This window comes from Penicillium pulvis (assembly GCF_028828015.1).
Source record: "Penicillium pulvis strain IBT 33274 chromosome Unknown contig_5_segment0_segment0, whole genome shotgun sequence".
Classification (NCBI taxonomy): Eukaryota; Fungi; Ascomycota; class Eurotiomycetes; order Eurotiales; family Aspergillaceae; genus Penicillium; species Penicillium pulvis.
The window spans coordinates 2,828,589-2,842,246 of NW_026643078.1; the positions used below are offsets into that span (position 1 = coordinate 2,828,589).

At 49.1% G+C, this 13,658-nt stretch overlaps 3 protein-coding genes across 3 annotated transcripts; 1 reads left to right on the top strand and 2 right to left on the bottom strand.

Annotated features, from left to right (window-relative positions):
• Window positions 1-182: 182 nt before the first annotated feature.
• On the bottom strand, window positions 183-2,540 carry N7503_007618 (uncharacterized protein; the record flags this gene model as incomplete). The annotated part of the gene is made up of 9 exons (XM_057067165.1): window positions 183-269; window positions 423-691; window positions 754-909; window positions 975-1,134; window positions 1,206-1,670; window positions 1,725-1,847; window positions 1,910-1,919; window positions 1,972-2,330; window positions 2,379-2,540. 9 exons carry the CDS (start codon window positions 2,538-2,540, stop codon window positions 183-185), a joined length of 1,791 nt encoding a protein of 596 aa, XP_056920846.1.
• A 1,270-nt stretch (window positions 2,541-3,810) lies between these two features.
• Window positions 3,811-11,104, bottom strand: N7503_007619 (polyketide synthase; the record flags this gene model as incomplete). Its single annotated transcript, XM_057067166.1, has 5 exons — window positions 3,811-4,683; window positions 4,737-4,883; window positions 4,935-5,102; window positions 5,170-10,501; window positions 10,560-11,104. The coding sequence occupies 5 exons, from the start codon at window positions 11,102-11,104 to the stop codon at window positions 3,811-3,813; spliced, it is 7,065 nt and encodes a 2,354-aa protein (XP_056920847.1).
• Window positions 11,105-11,579: 475 nt separating this feature from the next.
• On the top strand, window positions 11,580-12,692 carry N7503_007620 (uncharacterized protein; the record flags this gene model as incomplete). Its single annotated transcript, XM_057067167.1, has 1 exon — window positions 11,580-12,692. One exon carries the CDS (start codon window positions 11,580-11,582, stop codon window positions 12,690-12,692), a length of 1,113 nt encoding a protein of 370 aa, XP_056920848.1.
• Between the last annotated feature and the right edge of the window lie 966 nt (window positions 12,693-13,658).

Consider the following 13,658-nt stretch of genomic DNA (forward strand, 5'->3'; position numbering starts at 1 on the left):
CATAATTTTATCTGGCGGAAAGAAGAAGTTCCAAGGTTAGACTAATGTACTCTGGGTACTTGTCACACAGCAAAGCCGTCAAGCAGGCTGCGGCTACTGGGCTGACGAACGGAAGGGACGTGAAAAGAGGTCTATGAAGAGGGAAAAACTCCCGAGGAGACAAATACTACTAGGTACGGGAGTCACTCCCAAAAAGACCAGACATCGCTCACACCGGAGGGGGGTTTGACAGTGCTAGCCACAATTCCAATCTGTGCAGAAAGAGCCACCTAGTGAAATTAGTACGTTGTCAAACCATGTGGCTCATTTATGCTGCGATTGCTGTTCCTTTGGCGCCCTTAGTGAATAACTTGTCTTTCTATTTGCGGAGAGAATGTCAGTATATGGGTGCCGAATTTTAGGCTGGGGCTCTCAGAACATACCCCTAGGAAAAGAGACAACACCACACAAATGCCACCTGCAACAGCAAGTAAGATCCAAACGGATCGCATGGCAACGATGATAGCATCAATGACGGCGGTGGACTGGGAGCTTGTTAAGCTGTCGCTGAGGCTGGAGCTGGTTCCAGCAATAAACTGACGAACTTCGGCATAGCTAGCACTGGGCAAAAGCTTGTGGATCTTCTCAATTACCAGATTCTGGTAGGATGTTCCCATGATCGCCAAGAAGAACAAAATTCCAAGGAATTGCGCTAAGTTAGACTGTCAATATGTGCCTTCGAGTTCAAAGCTGGAAGAATCGTCATGTGCTTACATATACTCATCAAGCCAACAACATTAGTCAACTCGGTCATTGGAACCAACTGCTGGGATACACTGTAGCTGGCTTGGCAGTAGGAGCCGACGCCGATTCCCAACAACACAGTGTATCCGTAAATGGTAGAGTTGGAGGTATTCGCATTGACGGTGCCTGATCAGAGTTTGTTTTATTAGCGCTGCAATGTATTTGGATCTTTGCTGACTTTGAGAACGTACACATCAGTGCTGAACTAATTACTACCAACGCCCCACCCCCAAAGTACCAGGGCATGTAGTATCCAAATCGAACCATAAGAGCAGCGTTGATCAAGCAGCCAGCGACAAGCATGAAAACGTAAGGTAGAAGCCGTACGGCGGCGTCGAGTGCTTTATCGCCCTGAAGTTTATAGATTAACATTGAAGAGCACGGAGAGTGAAATAAGCGATAATATGAAAAGGGAAGCATACCTTCGCAAATTCAAAGTACAAGGGAATGTAGTAGATGGCGCCTTGTAGCACACCGGATGACAAAAACATTTGAACGGACAGATTAAGCATCAGGGGACTCTTCAGCAGATGGCTAGGGAAGAGAACCTGTTCCTTTTTCACAAGAGGGTGGAAATACTGTACCAAGACAAATCCAATGCAGATGACAGCCGTCATGACCCAGAGAACTATTTCCTGGGCGGATCCCCAATCATAAACAGCACCTCCAAAGTTGATGGCCATGACAAAGCATGCAACGAATCCATTTAGAAAGATGATGGACACCCAGTCTACTTGCTTGTGCTTCTCAAATAAAGTCGCTGTTGGCTGCGCGTCGATATTAGGGAGAAGGAAGAAGTAAACGGGGGCAAATAGAGCAGCGATCAAAAGGTTGATGTAGAAAGTCCAGCGCCAGCCTGCTGAGCTATCTGCGAATGCGCCACCGACCTATGTACCAAATTAGAATATGAAATATGTTGAGGAGATCAAAAGGGGTCATACAATCGGGCCTAGAACAGTTCCAATGCCCCATACAAAGCCAACTAGACCGATGTAATGCGGACCTTCGCGAGGGCTAGTGGTCATAGCGAGGTATGTGATGCAACCGAGATACATGCCCGATCCCTGGTTACGTTAGCGATTGTTTTGAAGAAGCAAAAAAAACCAATGATTTTGCCAAAACGCACTCCAATTCCACTAGCAACATTGTCAGCAATCGAAACCGAAAAGTAGGAGGAACCAGACATACGCAATCACTCGTCCGATGATCAAGGCTGTCATATTCGGTGCCGAACCACAGATGGCACTCCCCACCTCAAACAGGCCAACCGTGAGAATATATGTCCACTTCAGGTTAAAGATACCGAATGACTTTCCCCAAGGCAGAATGTTCATGGCCCCTAATGCATAGCCAGAGCTCAACCAGGGGAGCAAATCTGCATGACCAAAACGACTGATCATCGCGGGGGAAATATCCGCAACCTGCGTGGACAAGTTTGTATGAGTAATTGCGACAGGGAGGTTAAAGTTATATTGGAATCTTACTGCAGTGGTGTCCAAGCCGAAGAGAAAAACAGACGAGAAAATGGCCAACACAGCCAGAGACCACTGCGATAGTCAGCAGTCACTCAATGCCCGGAGTGAAATGAATCCCACTTTGATGCCATGAATTTGGCGGTACTTGTCTCGCTCATCTTCAACCTGCACACTTTCCTTTAAAGTGTCCGGCGCAGATTCACCAGAGCTAAAGTGCCCATTGGAGTCATCAACAGCATTGGTCGCGTCCGAAGACGGTGCCTTCTCGCTTGAATCGGCCATTTGATGGGTTATGCTTGAACGTGATGATAAAAGGGCACGAATATGTAATAAGATAACTTGTGCAAAGGGGTATTATTGACCAAGGGTTGAGGTAGAAGAAGAAGAGGAAGAAGAAGAGGAAGAAGAAGAGGAAGAACAAACGAGGAAAGACCTAGAAGAGAGACAGACCCAGGAGTCCAGGAAACGTCGTCACTTGACACGTCAAATATATTAGAAGCAGAGACAGTCGAGATTTTATCTAAATACAATTCTTGAAGTGTTGGGGGGTGTTCCTGTCCGGTGTTGTAGTGACGGCGAATTTCGCCGTCATCCCGGCGAGCGGCGCCGGTATCTGGTTGTTGACAAGGGTTTTGCGGGATTTGACAAATCGCAAAAGTACGGAGAAAAAACGCGGGTTTTGGGGGCTTAGTCGGCTCTGTCAAATCGTGCCGCCCATTTGAGCTACGAAGCTGTATTTGCAAAGTAGATTTGAACCAATTTGGCCTTCACTTGGCTGTCCCACGAATGTCTGATGTATATCTCGTTCTGGAGCCTTCTAGAACGAGATCAAAATTTGTTACAATATTCAAAGCAATCTTAACCTGTCGCGAACCCTCCTGGAGGTCTTGGCTATAGTACTGATCTGCAAGGAAAAGAGGATAGAGGCAGGTTATTTGTGCGCTCACTTGGCTCAATCAAGTTTCAGGATCAAGATCTACCACTGAGCATTTGAAAAACATACCGCTATCAACGAAGTGTATAAGCTACATTTTCACTACTCATTAATTTCATGTGCGATGAATATATGCTTGGGGAGATTACAGACCTAGTACTTTAAGGTTAGAAAGAGTAAAAACTTAGTACTTGGGGACAATTCCTCTGAGGGTATGAATTAGGTTCGAAATCAATCTAAGACCCTTGCAACACGGGAAAAATGTTGGCGTTCTTTACCTTATATAAAGAGGTATCTCAGATCAAATACTGCATCATCGGGTACAAAAGTATCACAAGTAGCCAAGAAAAGAAGAGACTCGGGAAGATATCATTTGAGAGGTGCCAAATTCCATAGAATGTACCTGCAACCTTAAAAGGAGCCCCGGTTCACTCATACAGCGCAACAACCACAGAATCATTGTCATTTAATGCAATTTATATTGATCTGTCAATAACGAAGGTACAAATTAAGCGAATAAGCCTTGGAGAGATATCTAGACTCATCTTTCTCGATCAATGACCGGTTCACGAAACAAATGATGACATGGAACATATGAAATAAAATAAACTAGAAATCTCATGGGAACACAGGGAGCAGGCCTACCTTATTGACGATGGCTGTAGCCAAAGTTTTGACGCTCATTTTCGCTGCCAGAAGCTCCTGGAACGCAATATCAAGAGTATATTGCTTGAAAAGCCAATTGCGCAGTTCCGCGCCAATCATACTGTCAATGCCGTAGCTAGCAATGGAGTTGCCATCATACTCAAAACTTTCCAATGGCACGAGCAGCATTCCAGCGAGCTTCTTGATCACATGTTGACCCACTGCTTCAAGCATGGCCTCGGGTCCCTCTTCCTTAAGGATCTTCATAATGTCCCCGTCACCAGGATCGCCTGATGGAGAATCCTGACCAATAGATTCAACAGTGTGGCGGATACTTTGAAATCGTGCATCGTTGTACCAGTAAGCATCGGCCGACTCGGAAGCTGTCAAAGCGGCTTCCAGCCGGGCAGGCTCCATGCCTAGGATTATCTGAGCATCGCCAAGAATGGGCGGACTGTGGATTTGAGGAATTGGCTGGGCCATTGAAACCTCAAAGCCGCGGAGCATCTCCCGTTCGTCAATACCGTACATTGCCTTGCGCGTCAGGGAAGCTTCAAGACTCTGATCTTCCGAGACCACACCCACATCAAGGATCATGGGAAGGACAAGAGAGACACCCGGAAGGCCAAGCTGGTTGCGGTGCCACGCGAGGCCATCCAAATAGCTATTACCGGCACAATAGTTCGCTTGACCGGGGTTTCCGAGAGTGGCGGAGATAGAGCTTGTCATGACAAAGAAGTCTAGGGCATGTCCCTGCAGCACCTCGTGCAAGGTACGAGCACCGTTCATCTTAGGAACCAGGGCCGCTTTGAACTTTTCAAGTGACATGCCGTTGTATATTCCATCCTAGATTTGATATTAAAACGTATTAATTGGCTCTAAGAGAATTTGCTGCTTACCTGCAGTACCATCGCGGCATGTACCACTCCACGAAGAGGCCGCTCGGATGTGACGCGAGTGACGGCCTCTGTGACGGCATCTACATCCGAAGCGTCGGCGCGGAAAACCTGCACCTGAGCCCCTGCTACCCGTAGAGACTCGACCAGCTACTAAATGTCAGCAACAAAATCCTGATGCAGGTTATAAAGGTAACATACTGATTTGGCTTCAGCCTTATCATCACCCGATCGGGACAGGAAAACAAAATCTCTTGCTCCCCGTTCCATCATCCATGTCGTGAGACTTCGGCCAAGGCCACCAAGACAGCCGACCAGTAGGTAGGCTACATCGGGTGGAAATTGGAGCTTCCTTTCGGCAGAGTAAATCTGATACCAGAATGAATTAGTATGAGAACCCATGAACTAGTCTCTGTTAGATAAGTCAATATCATACCTGGACAGGAAGATCGTCGTAGTTGAATTGAAGGACATTGTATCCAGTCGACCAATTTGCAGCGCTAGCCATGCTCTCACCCAGTGATGTGATCTTGTGCTGCAAGGCACCTTCGAACGGCATGTCATTTTGCCCTTCTAACAAGTGAAGAGCACGTTTCACCAAAGAACCCAAAATCGGACCTTCATTCTTGTAAAGGGTCTCAATACTCGTAGATTGGAAAGAGGCGCCACGCTGGAAGGGAACCACATCAGGTGCTTCATCCAGCGAAGCACCGTTGAAGACAAATCGGCCTAGGGCTGGAATGGATCGCCACGCGTTCCGACTCAGAGTGTCCCATTCATGGCTGACAATAGAGACAGGAGTGGCTTGCTTGGAGAGACTTTGCAAAGCCCCACGCACTTGATCCAAATCAACAACGCTAAGGTGGGTTTCGGCACTGAGCCCTGGCGCTGATGCGATCAGCCGCCGCTGCTCTTCGTCGGCACAAAAGATTGTTAGTTGAAATCCAAATTCTCTCTGTAGTCGAATGACCGCTTGGACGAACGAGTAAGGCGCCGGAAGAAGAATCAGATGGTCTGCCGCTCCTAAGTCATGGGCAGCTCCCCGAACAGAATTCATCGCGGACACAAGACCGGGGAGAACAGTGACCAGATTTGCAGCACTGAGATTGAGATTCTCCGGATTGTAAACACAAGCAGCCATCGACGTAGTTTTCACAAGAGTGCTGATTGGGCCCGAAGTATATGCAATAGCGGTGGAGCCAATCAGTGAGCTATCCACCCCAGCTCCAACCCGGGTAATACTACCTGCAACCAGTCGCGGCTCGACAGGCACTATCTTCAGATCGGTTTCGAAAATCTGCGCCTCATGAACCTGGATTTCAAGTTCATTTGCGGCAATATCGACATGAGTAGCGGCGTGGAAAACAATTTCTCCCGCCACCGGTTTGGCCGCGAAAGATTGACCTTGTGGAAGGGGTGTGTATTGAACGTCTTTACCCCCCGGACTGGACCAGGTTTCATTGAGGTGAACATTTGGTGTGACCCGTGGGATGTGAAGGATACCCTTGTGGAGCCAGAACTCGGTCTCCTCTCGCGAATCTTTGGTTGGAATTCGGTCTAGCAAACTGGCAAGAGTTTCGGCAATTCTTTCCTGATCTTCATTCCGATCCACATCAAGCAGAACAATTTTAGCATTCGCTTGCTCAGATCGAATGGCGCGAAGGAAGCCCTGAGAGGATGTCCCCTCAACACATTGGCCTTCATTGACGCCGGACGTCAACCAAATAGTCGGAATTCCAGACTGAAGGATCTGCTTCAGGGAGACCCAGGCTTGTTCCGTCAAAGTTGACAACAGTTTACCATCCACATCGTGGATAAGAAATACTTCTTTCGGTTGAGGGCTCAATATAGTGACCTCTGACAGAGGCCATTGCTGCATCCTTACTCCTGCTTTGGAGCCCAATTGCTGTCCCAGCGAGACAAGGAGATGATCTTGGCTGTCATCTCGATAGAAGATCGTCACCCCAGCTGCTTTCGATGAATTACCATTGGTAGATTGAGATTTATCTTCCTGTTTATGCGAAAAGACCACAGAGAGTTCAGGGAGCCGGAAGAGTAGCTGGGGGACTGAGAATCCGCTTTTTGCAAGCTTCTCAACAAAGTCCGAGGTGGAAGAAGGAGACACCAATGCCAGTAAGCTGCCTTTTTCTGCCAGCAAGGGGCTCACGGCAGCCAATAGTTGGGCAGTCTCCACTCCGCTGTGGAGCCCTGCAAGTACCAGATCTGCGGGGGCGAGGTTGAGACTCCTCCACTCTTCAGACGCGTCTACCGTCACCTTGGAAATACGACCCGCAGAGTGTCCTACTGAAAGGTTGCTCAGGTACTCATCTGATGGATCGAGTATGGTGACGGCAGTGGAAGAGTTGATTTGCGACCACACTGCCTCCAGAACTTCCTTATTAGGCCGACCCAGGATCATCAGATGGGCCAAGGAGGTGTGATGTTCCATTAGCTCAATCACTGCAGCCGCCGAGTCAGCATCTGACTGCACGGACGGGTAGGCAGCTACTGCCTGAGCTGTATCAAGTGTGGTGATCTCGGGCTTCCAAACGGTCTGCATGTAAGGAGCACGCTCCACGCCATCATCTACTTGCGGAACTGCAGCCTCATAAGAAACGCAGCGGAGCTTGTGTACGTCAAGAACTAGCTGTCCCGAAGGAGTGAACAGCTTCGTGTTGGTGTCGAAATAGCGACCATTAACCTGGTCGGTCCAGGCCACGGCCTGGCCAGTTAGTCCGATGTCCGTTTCGTCAGGGAACCAGAGCGACAACTCCTCAATCTCGATCGGTACGACACCGTGGGGCATCTCCTGATGTAAACCCTTGTTGATTGAAATGATGATGAGCTGCAGACAACCATCGATAGTAGCCGGGTGCAGAACATATCGGGATTCGCCAGTGATTAGCCCGCTCTCTGTGTTGATCTGCACCTGTGCGGCGGCATGGTGGTCGTGGCCGTTACTTCGAATCTTGCTTAATGGCTGGAAACTTGGACCATATTGAAAGCCGACGCGGTGAAAGGCATCGTACCAGCGTTTTCCTGGCACCTGGTGAGGAAGTTTTGATGCGGATGTTTCGACTGGGTGCTCATGCTGTCCTCGAGTAGTCTCAGAGCTCTCCATCGTCGCAACTCTCCCCTCGCAGTGCAGTGCCCATATACCATCTTGGATGGATTCAACTGTGAAATCATACCATCCTCTTTTGGACGCGTCTTTACTGTTACCTTTTGCGATTGGTGAAAGGCGGACTTGAATCTCAGTTCCATCGTCATTATCCGGGACTACCAGGGCAACTTTGATTGCCACATCACGGAAGGTAATACCAGGTATGGCGACCCCTTGGTTTTCGCACACTTGGCGCAGAGCCTCAACTGCTACGGACAGATAGCCAGCAGCAGGGAAAACGTCGGCACTTCCTAACTTATGGTCCGACAACCACGGAATATCCCGGTGCCGAAGCACATTGCGCCACACGCACGAGCGATCCGACAGGCCTGCAATCCGACTGCCGAGGAGGTCGTGACGGGGATGTGTCAATCTCCGGATCTCTTGACTTGGACGGGGCTCGGCCCAGAAGGTATTATCATAATTCCATTGGTAAGGAGGTAGATCCACTAGTGTACGGGGGCGGCGAATTTTGATACTTGCGTCCATTGCATTGACACGGCGGAGGTCAAGGGGGTAGTCCTGAACCCACAGGGAGCCGGCAGTCTGAAGAAGCTGGACAGCACTGTCCTTTCCCCGAATCAAAGTTGGTAAGTAGTTGAATCGTGCCATTTCCTTCACGGCCTTGTGAATCTGCTTAAATGGCCCACTGAGGGCAGCATGAGGACCAATCTCAATCATGCTGATGCTTTCATTTTCATTCAGGAGACCTGGAATGGCAGCAACGGCCGTATTGAAGCGCACACGCTCACGAAGGTTGGTACTCCAGTAAGACTCAGGGACTTCTTTCGCGGTAAATTCTTTTCCGGTGACTGACGAAACCCAGGTAACCCGAGGTAAAACTGGCTCTGTATCAACACCCTTCACGGCATCTGCGAGTAGCGCATCGTAGACACGTGAGACGGGATCCATCTGTGGGGAATGATAAGCCTTGCCGGTTTTCAGCTCTCGTGCAAAAACCCCATCTGCATCCATTTTGGATTTGACGGCCTGAATAGCTTCCAGCGAGCCACTTAGGGTTACGCTGGCAGGGCTGTTCTCACAAGCGATGACAATACCCTCTTCAAGGTATGGAAGTACCTCTTCTGGTCCGAGGCCGATAGCTAGCATGCCGCCGGGCGGAGCATTCTGGGCTACAGTCAATCCGCGTAGATAGGCCGCAATGATGGCAACAGGAGCAGAGATGCGTCCGGCAGCGTATGCAGCTGCAATCTCACCCGAGGAATGGCCTACAGTCACTTTGGGTGTGATCTTCCACTCAGTAAAAAGGTTGACAATAGCAATCTGCACAGCAGTGCACAGTGGCTGGGAGAATTCTGCTTCGGAGACACGACTGGTCTCGATGGGGCCTAGCAAAACCTCCTCAAGTGTCCAACCAGGGGTGGGCTGGAGTGTCTGCAAGACTTTGTCCAGGCGTTTAATGGTTTCTCGGAACGAAGGGAAAGCTCTGATTGCGTCAGCCCCCATACCCGCCCATTGGGCACCCTGCCCTGTGAACAAAAAGCCAACACTGGGCGTGACCTTCGGAGCAACTCCATAGGTGATCTGATTAGCATCAAAGGCATTAACGAGATTGCTCTCGGAAGTGACCGTGAAAGCGCGTTGGGTGAACTTGGTGCGATGATGGAGCAGCGTGTAGGCCAAGTCTGCCAAATAGTAACGATCGGCTACCTGGGAATGTGCTACAATGTTTCGCGTTAGAGTTGTTTTCCCGTGAGCTGAAAACCCAAGAAGAAATGGCCGAGATGCGGAGTGGTCATATGCAGCCTCAAACTTGGGTTTACCGTGCTGCTGGTAGTTGGGGAACAGTGAGTCAATGCTCTCCACAATGACATGGCCGTTGGTGCCTCCATAACCAAAAGAGGATACACTAGCACGTCGCTCAGAGAATTCTGCAGGCCATGGAACTGTGTTGGCATTTACTTTGATGTTCCATTCATCCTCCTTGATTGCCGGATTCAGAGTCTTTAGCCCACACACGCCCGGAATGACAGCAGCTTCTGTCATCATAGCCGCCTTCATCACGGCAAAAATACCGCTAGCGGCCTCACTATGACCAATATTTGCTTTGATCGCTCCAATAAGCAGCGGCTTTTCCAGACTGCGAGTGTCATTCATGGCCATCGAGACAGCATGACTTTCAATGGGATCTCCCACTGGAGTACCTGTTCCGTGGCATTCGAAATATGCGGTACGATCGGGATTCAGGCGCGCTTTCTCATAAGCAGACCGAACGACGCGCTCTTGGCCGCGTTTGCTTGGGTGAGTAATACCCATCCCAGGCACCTTGCCATTTGTATTCACAGCAGATGAACGAATCACGCCTCGAATGACATCCCCATCGCGAATCGCGTCGGACAGTCGCTTCAGGTAAAGAGCACCAGCACCTTCCGCACGACCATAACCATCGGCCGAGGCATCAAAGGTGTGACAAGTAGATGTTGGTGAAAGGATTCCCAGCTTCGCAGTGTTCATGTGCTGATCGACTGTCATAATCAAGTTCACTCCTCCTACAACAGCAGCATTGCAGTCTCTTCCACGAAGTGCGTGACACGCGTTATGGACAGCATAGATAGACGATGAGCATGCAGTATTGATTGTGAAACTAGTGGCAAATAGTCAGACTTGCTTCCTTTTCCAGGTGAGAGTAAGGGCAGACCTACCTTGGTCCCTGCAGATTGAAAACATTTCCGATGCGAGCACTGATGAGGCCCGTGTCCACACCTGTCGCAGCATAGTTGTGACGGAAGTCCGGCTCGCGTGTCGACATTTGCTGATAATCACTAGTAAAACTGCCGACAAAAACAGCAGTGTTGCTCCCTGACAGTTGATCCAATGTCAGACCAGCCGACTCGAAACACTCATAGACGACTTCCAGAATCTTGCGCTGTTGAGGGTCCAACCACATAGCCTCTATGGGTGTCATATTGAAGAAACTAGGATCGAAGCTTTCAATCGGTTTGTCCAAGAAGTAACCTCCGGGAACATTGAAGCTCCCGGGGCGCTCAAGATTCGGGTGCAGGTAGGCGTCAATGTTGAATCGTGAGGCTGGGACTCGTGGGGTTTGGACTGATCCTTTTTGGACGAGTAGGTCCCATAAGGACGATGAACTATCAACGCCCCCAGGCAGGCGGCATGACATGCCTACAATTGCGATGGGCTCGAGCGGACAGTCCTCTCCCAGTTTATCCTCGTTGAAGTGAGGCATGTCGGCGGATTTAGGACGGGACAGTCTAGTGGCTCAAATCCAGCTTGAATTGATGGATGATAGAACCGGTATGAGATCCAACCTCGAAGCCATCCTTTAATGTTGTTTCACTCCTTGATACCTCCCAAACCAAATCATGATTGTTGTAAGCCTGCGGCCCGAGTTCCGATATGGCGAAATGTGAGATATGGAGGCTCGGCCCGGGGGCCTCTCTTCCTGGCCCCCGGGTAAGCCGCCACAAATAACCATGACACTCGTTCCCGTGTAATACCACGTTCGGCAATCACGGCGGGATTGGTGCGTCAATGTCCAGCTCTATACTACTTCTGTAGGCTCCTGTCAATTTCGGTATTTGCTCATTATGCTCCCTGTGACCCTGTGGCCAAACCTTTGATCACATACATATTTTTCTAAACTTTGCCAGCATTTACAAGTACCGTGATTCATCTCAAACATCATTTTATTTTCTGTAGCAATGTTGACAGCGGAAAACTACTTCATCTCATTATCAGTTGCGGCAACGCTGCTGCTTTGGGGGGTCAGTTTGTGGAACGGCACCGTCTTGGAGCTGATCCTGACAGTCTGGCGCGGACACTTTGAGGATGGGACACCCTTTCTTGCTAGCTATACGGGATTCTTCCCTCTAGACTTTCCTATCGGCCTGTTAGTTGCCTTCTTCTATTATGGAACCAATGGCTCTCACCCCGGATACCAAGTCTTCCTCATCGATGCCTATTCAACATTGCAGTCGGCCTTTGTGTGGTTATATATTGAAAGTTACCGACCATCTTCAAAGCCTTCTACCATCTCGCGCCCCATTCTTTGGGGCCTGTTATGGCAGGCAGCTGGAGCTGCAATCTCCCTGCCTTTATTCTATTATCATCACCTAAAGTGGATTTCCAATGTTGGGGTTCATAAAGTTGGGGCTCCGCATTCCACTTCGGCCGATGCCTTGTCATTAAGCTTCCTCTTGGGCGCAGTGGCCCCGGCAGTTATCGGAATGCTCCCTACTTGGGGACCTCGGGAGCCTATTCGTCATCAAAAGATTTTGGCCGCTTGGCAGCTGGATCCTGTATGGGTCTCGATCTTCCAAGTCATCTTCATCGCAATTTTGAGCCAGGCAAGGCGTGAAAATATAAATGCACGTCCCCTTAATCGCCGTCGCGGCGTGTACTTCGCATACGGTCTTGCTGCTCTTTCATCCACTGTTGGCCATTTGTACGCATCCAGCGTGATCTTTCGGTCTTCCGTTTTGGAGTTGACCTGGAGCCGCATTTACATCCCGAATTTATTCCACGGACCCCCCGACGCTACTAAGTTGCTGGCAAAGGGCCCTTGGCTATTTCTGCAGTATGATTTGATTATCATTGCCCTGTCTAGCTTGTCGTGGGTATACGTGGTTGCATGTCGCTCATCGAACAGGCAATCTCCCGTCAGACTTTTCTTACCCTTCCTTCTTCTCATCGGCCAAGTCATTCTTGGGACAGGTGCAACTGTATCACTAGTACTGCTTTGGCGGGAAACTGTGATGGCGCGCATTGAGATTTTTACGAAGAGTGATTCCTTGCGTACCAGGAAAACCAAATGATAGCTACCTACAACTGTGTGCTATCAATTTAGCTACCTGGACATTTTTTAGCAATTCTTGGATCCCACTCACGGGAGCATTTGAGTGGTTTCTTTTGGTGTTCTTACCTAGACATTCCAAATTACGATATATACAGTATTGTAGAGCCATAGAGGTAGACTTCCCAAAAAAAGCGGGAAAATCAAACTTTTCAGAAATATCTTCGCTTCAGAATGTCAAACAAAAGCTTACACAATTAATGGATTGATCATATACATACCCCAGGACTACCACCCTAAGCCATTTAAAACTATATCCATGGCCGGGGCTCCTCACATCAATGTTCAATTCAAGATTTGTGCTATGGATTGAGCTCGAGCAATACTGTGATACTACATAGTGTAGTGGGGAACCCCATGTTACATGTTATTACGGCCAAGGCCGGAAGAGGTCTAGCATCTCGAAGATAGTACTGAATAGCACGCTTCTACAATTGTCTGATGTGCAAATGTAGGTGCTACCCACAGAAATCTTACAAAAATGCGATTGCTTGTGTTGTTGTGTTGTGTGGCAGGATCGACCCTCACACCCTCGGGTATGCTGCCTACGAGCGTTACCTTCTTCAGTAAGTAATAACAAATGTGTTTTTGTTGATTAATCCATTTTATATTGTGGTATCAGCCTTAAATGTTAGCCAGTACTATTTACCGTGTGAATTCTACTGGAATACTCCGATTCTCACCCGGACCGGGACCGCCGAGTGATGCGCCACACGCTTCGGGGCCACCCCCGAAATTCTATTAGCCCACAGCTCACCTGGACACAGGCCATATACCTCGGGGCCCGGGGACTACCGCCGGCCCTCCGTCAACGAATGAGGTTTGGAATTATTGCTGTAAGAACTAGCCTCACTTGGACTGATTGCACAAGACCTCTGTTCAAATAGAATGGTTGCTTCCAAGTACATCAACTCCAGTAATTTCTCAT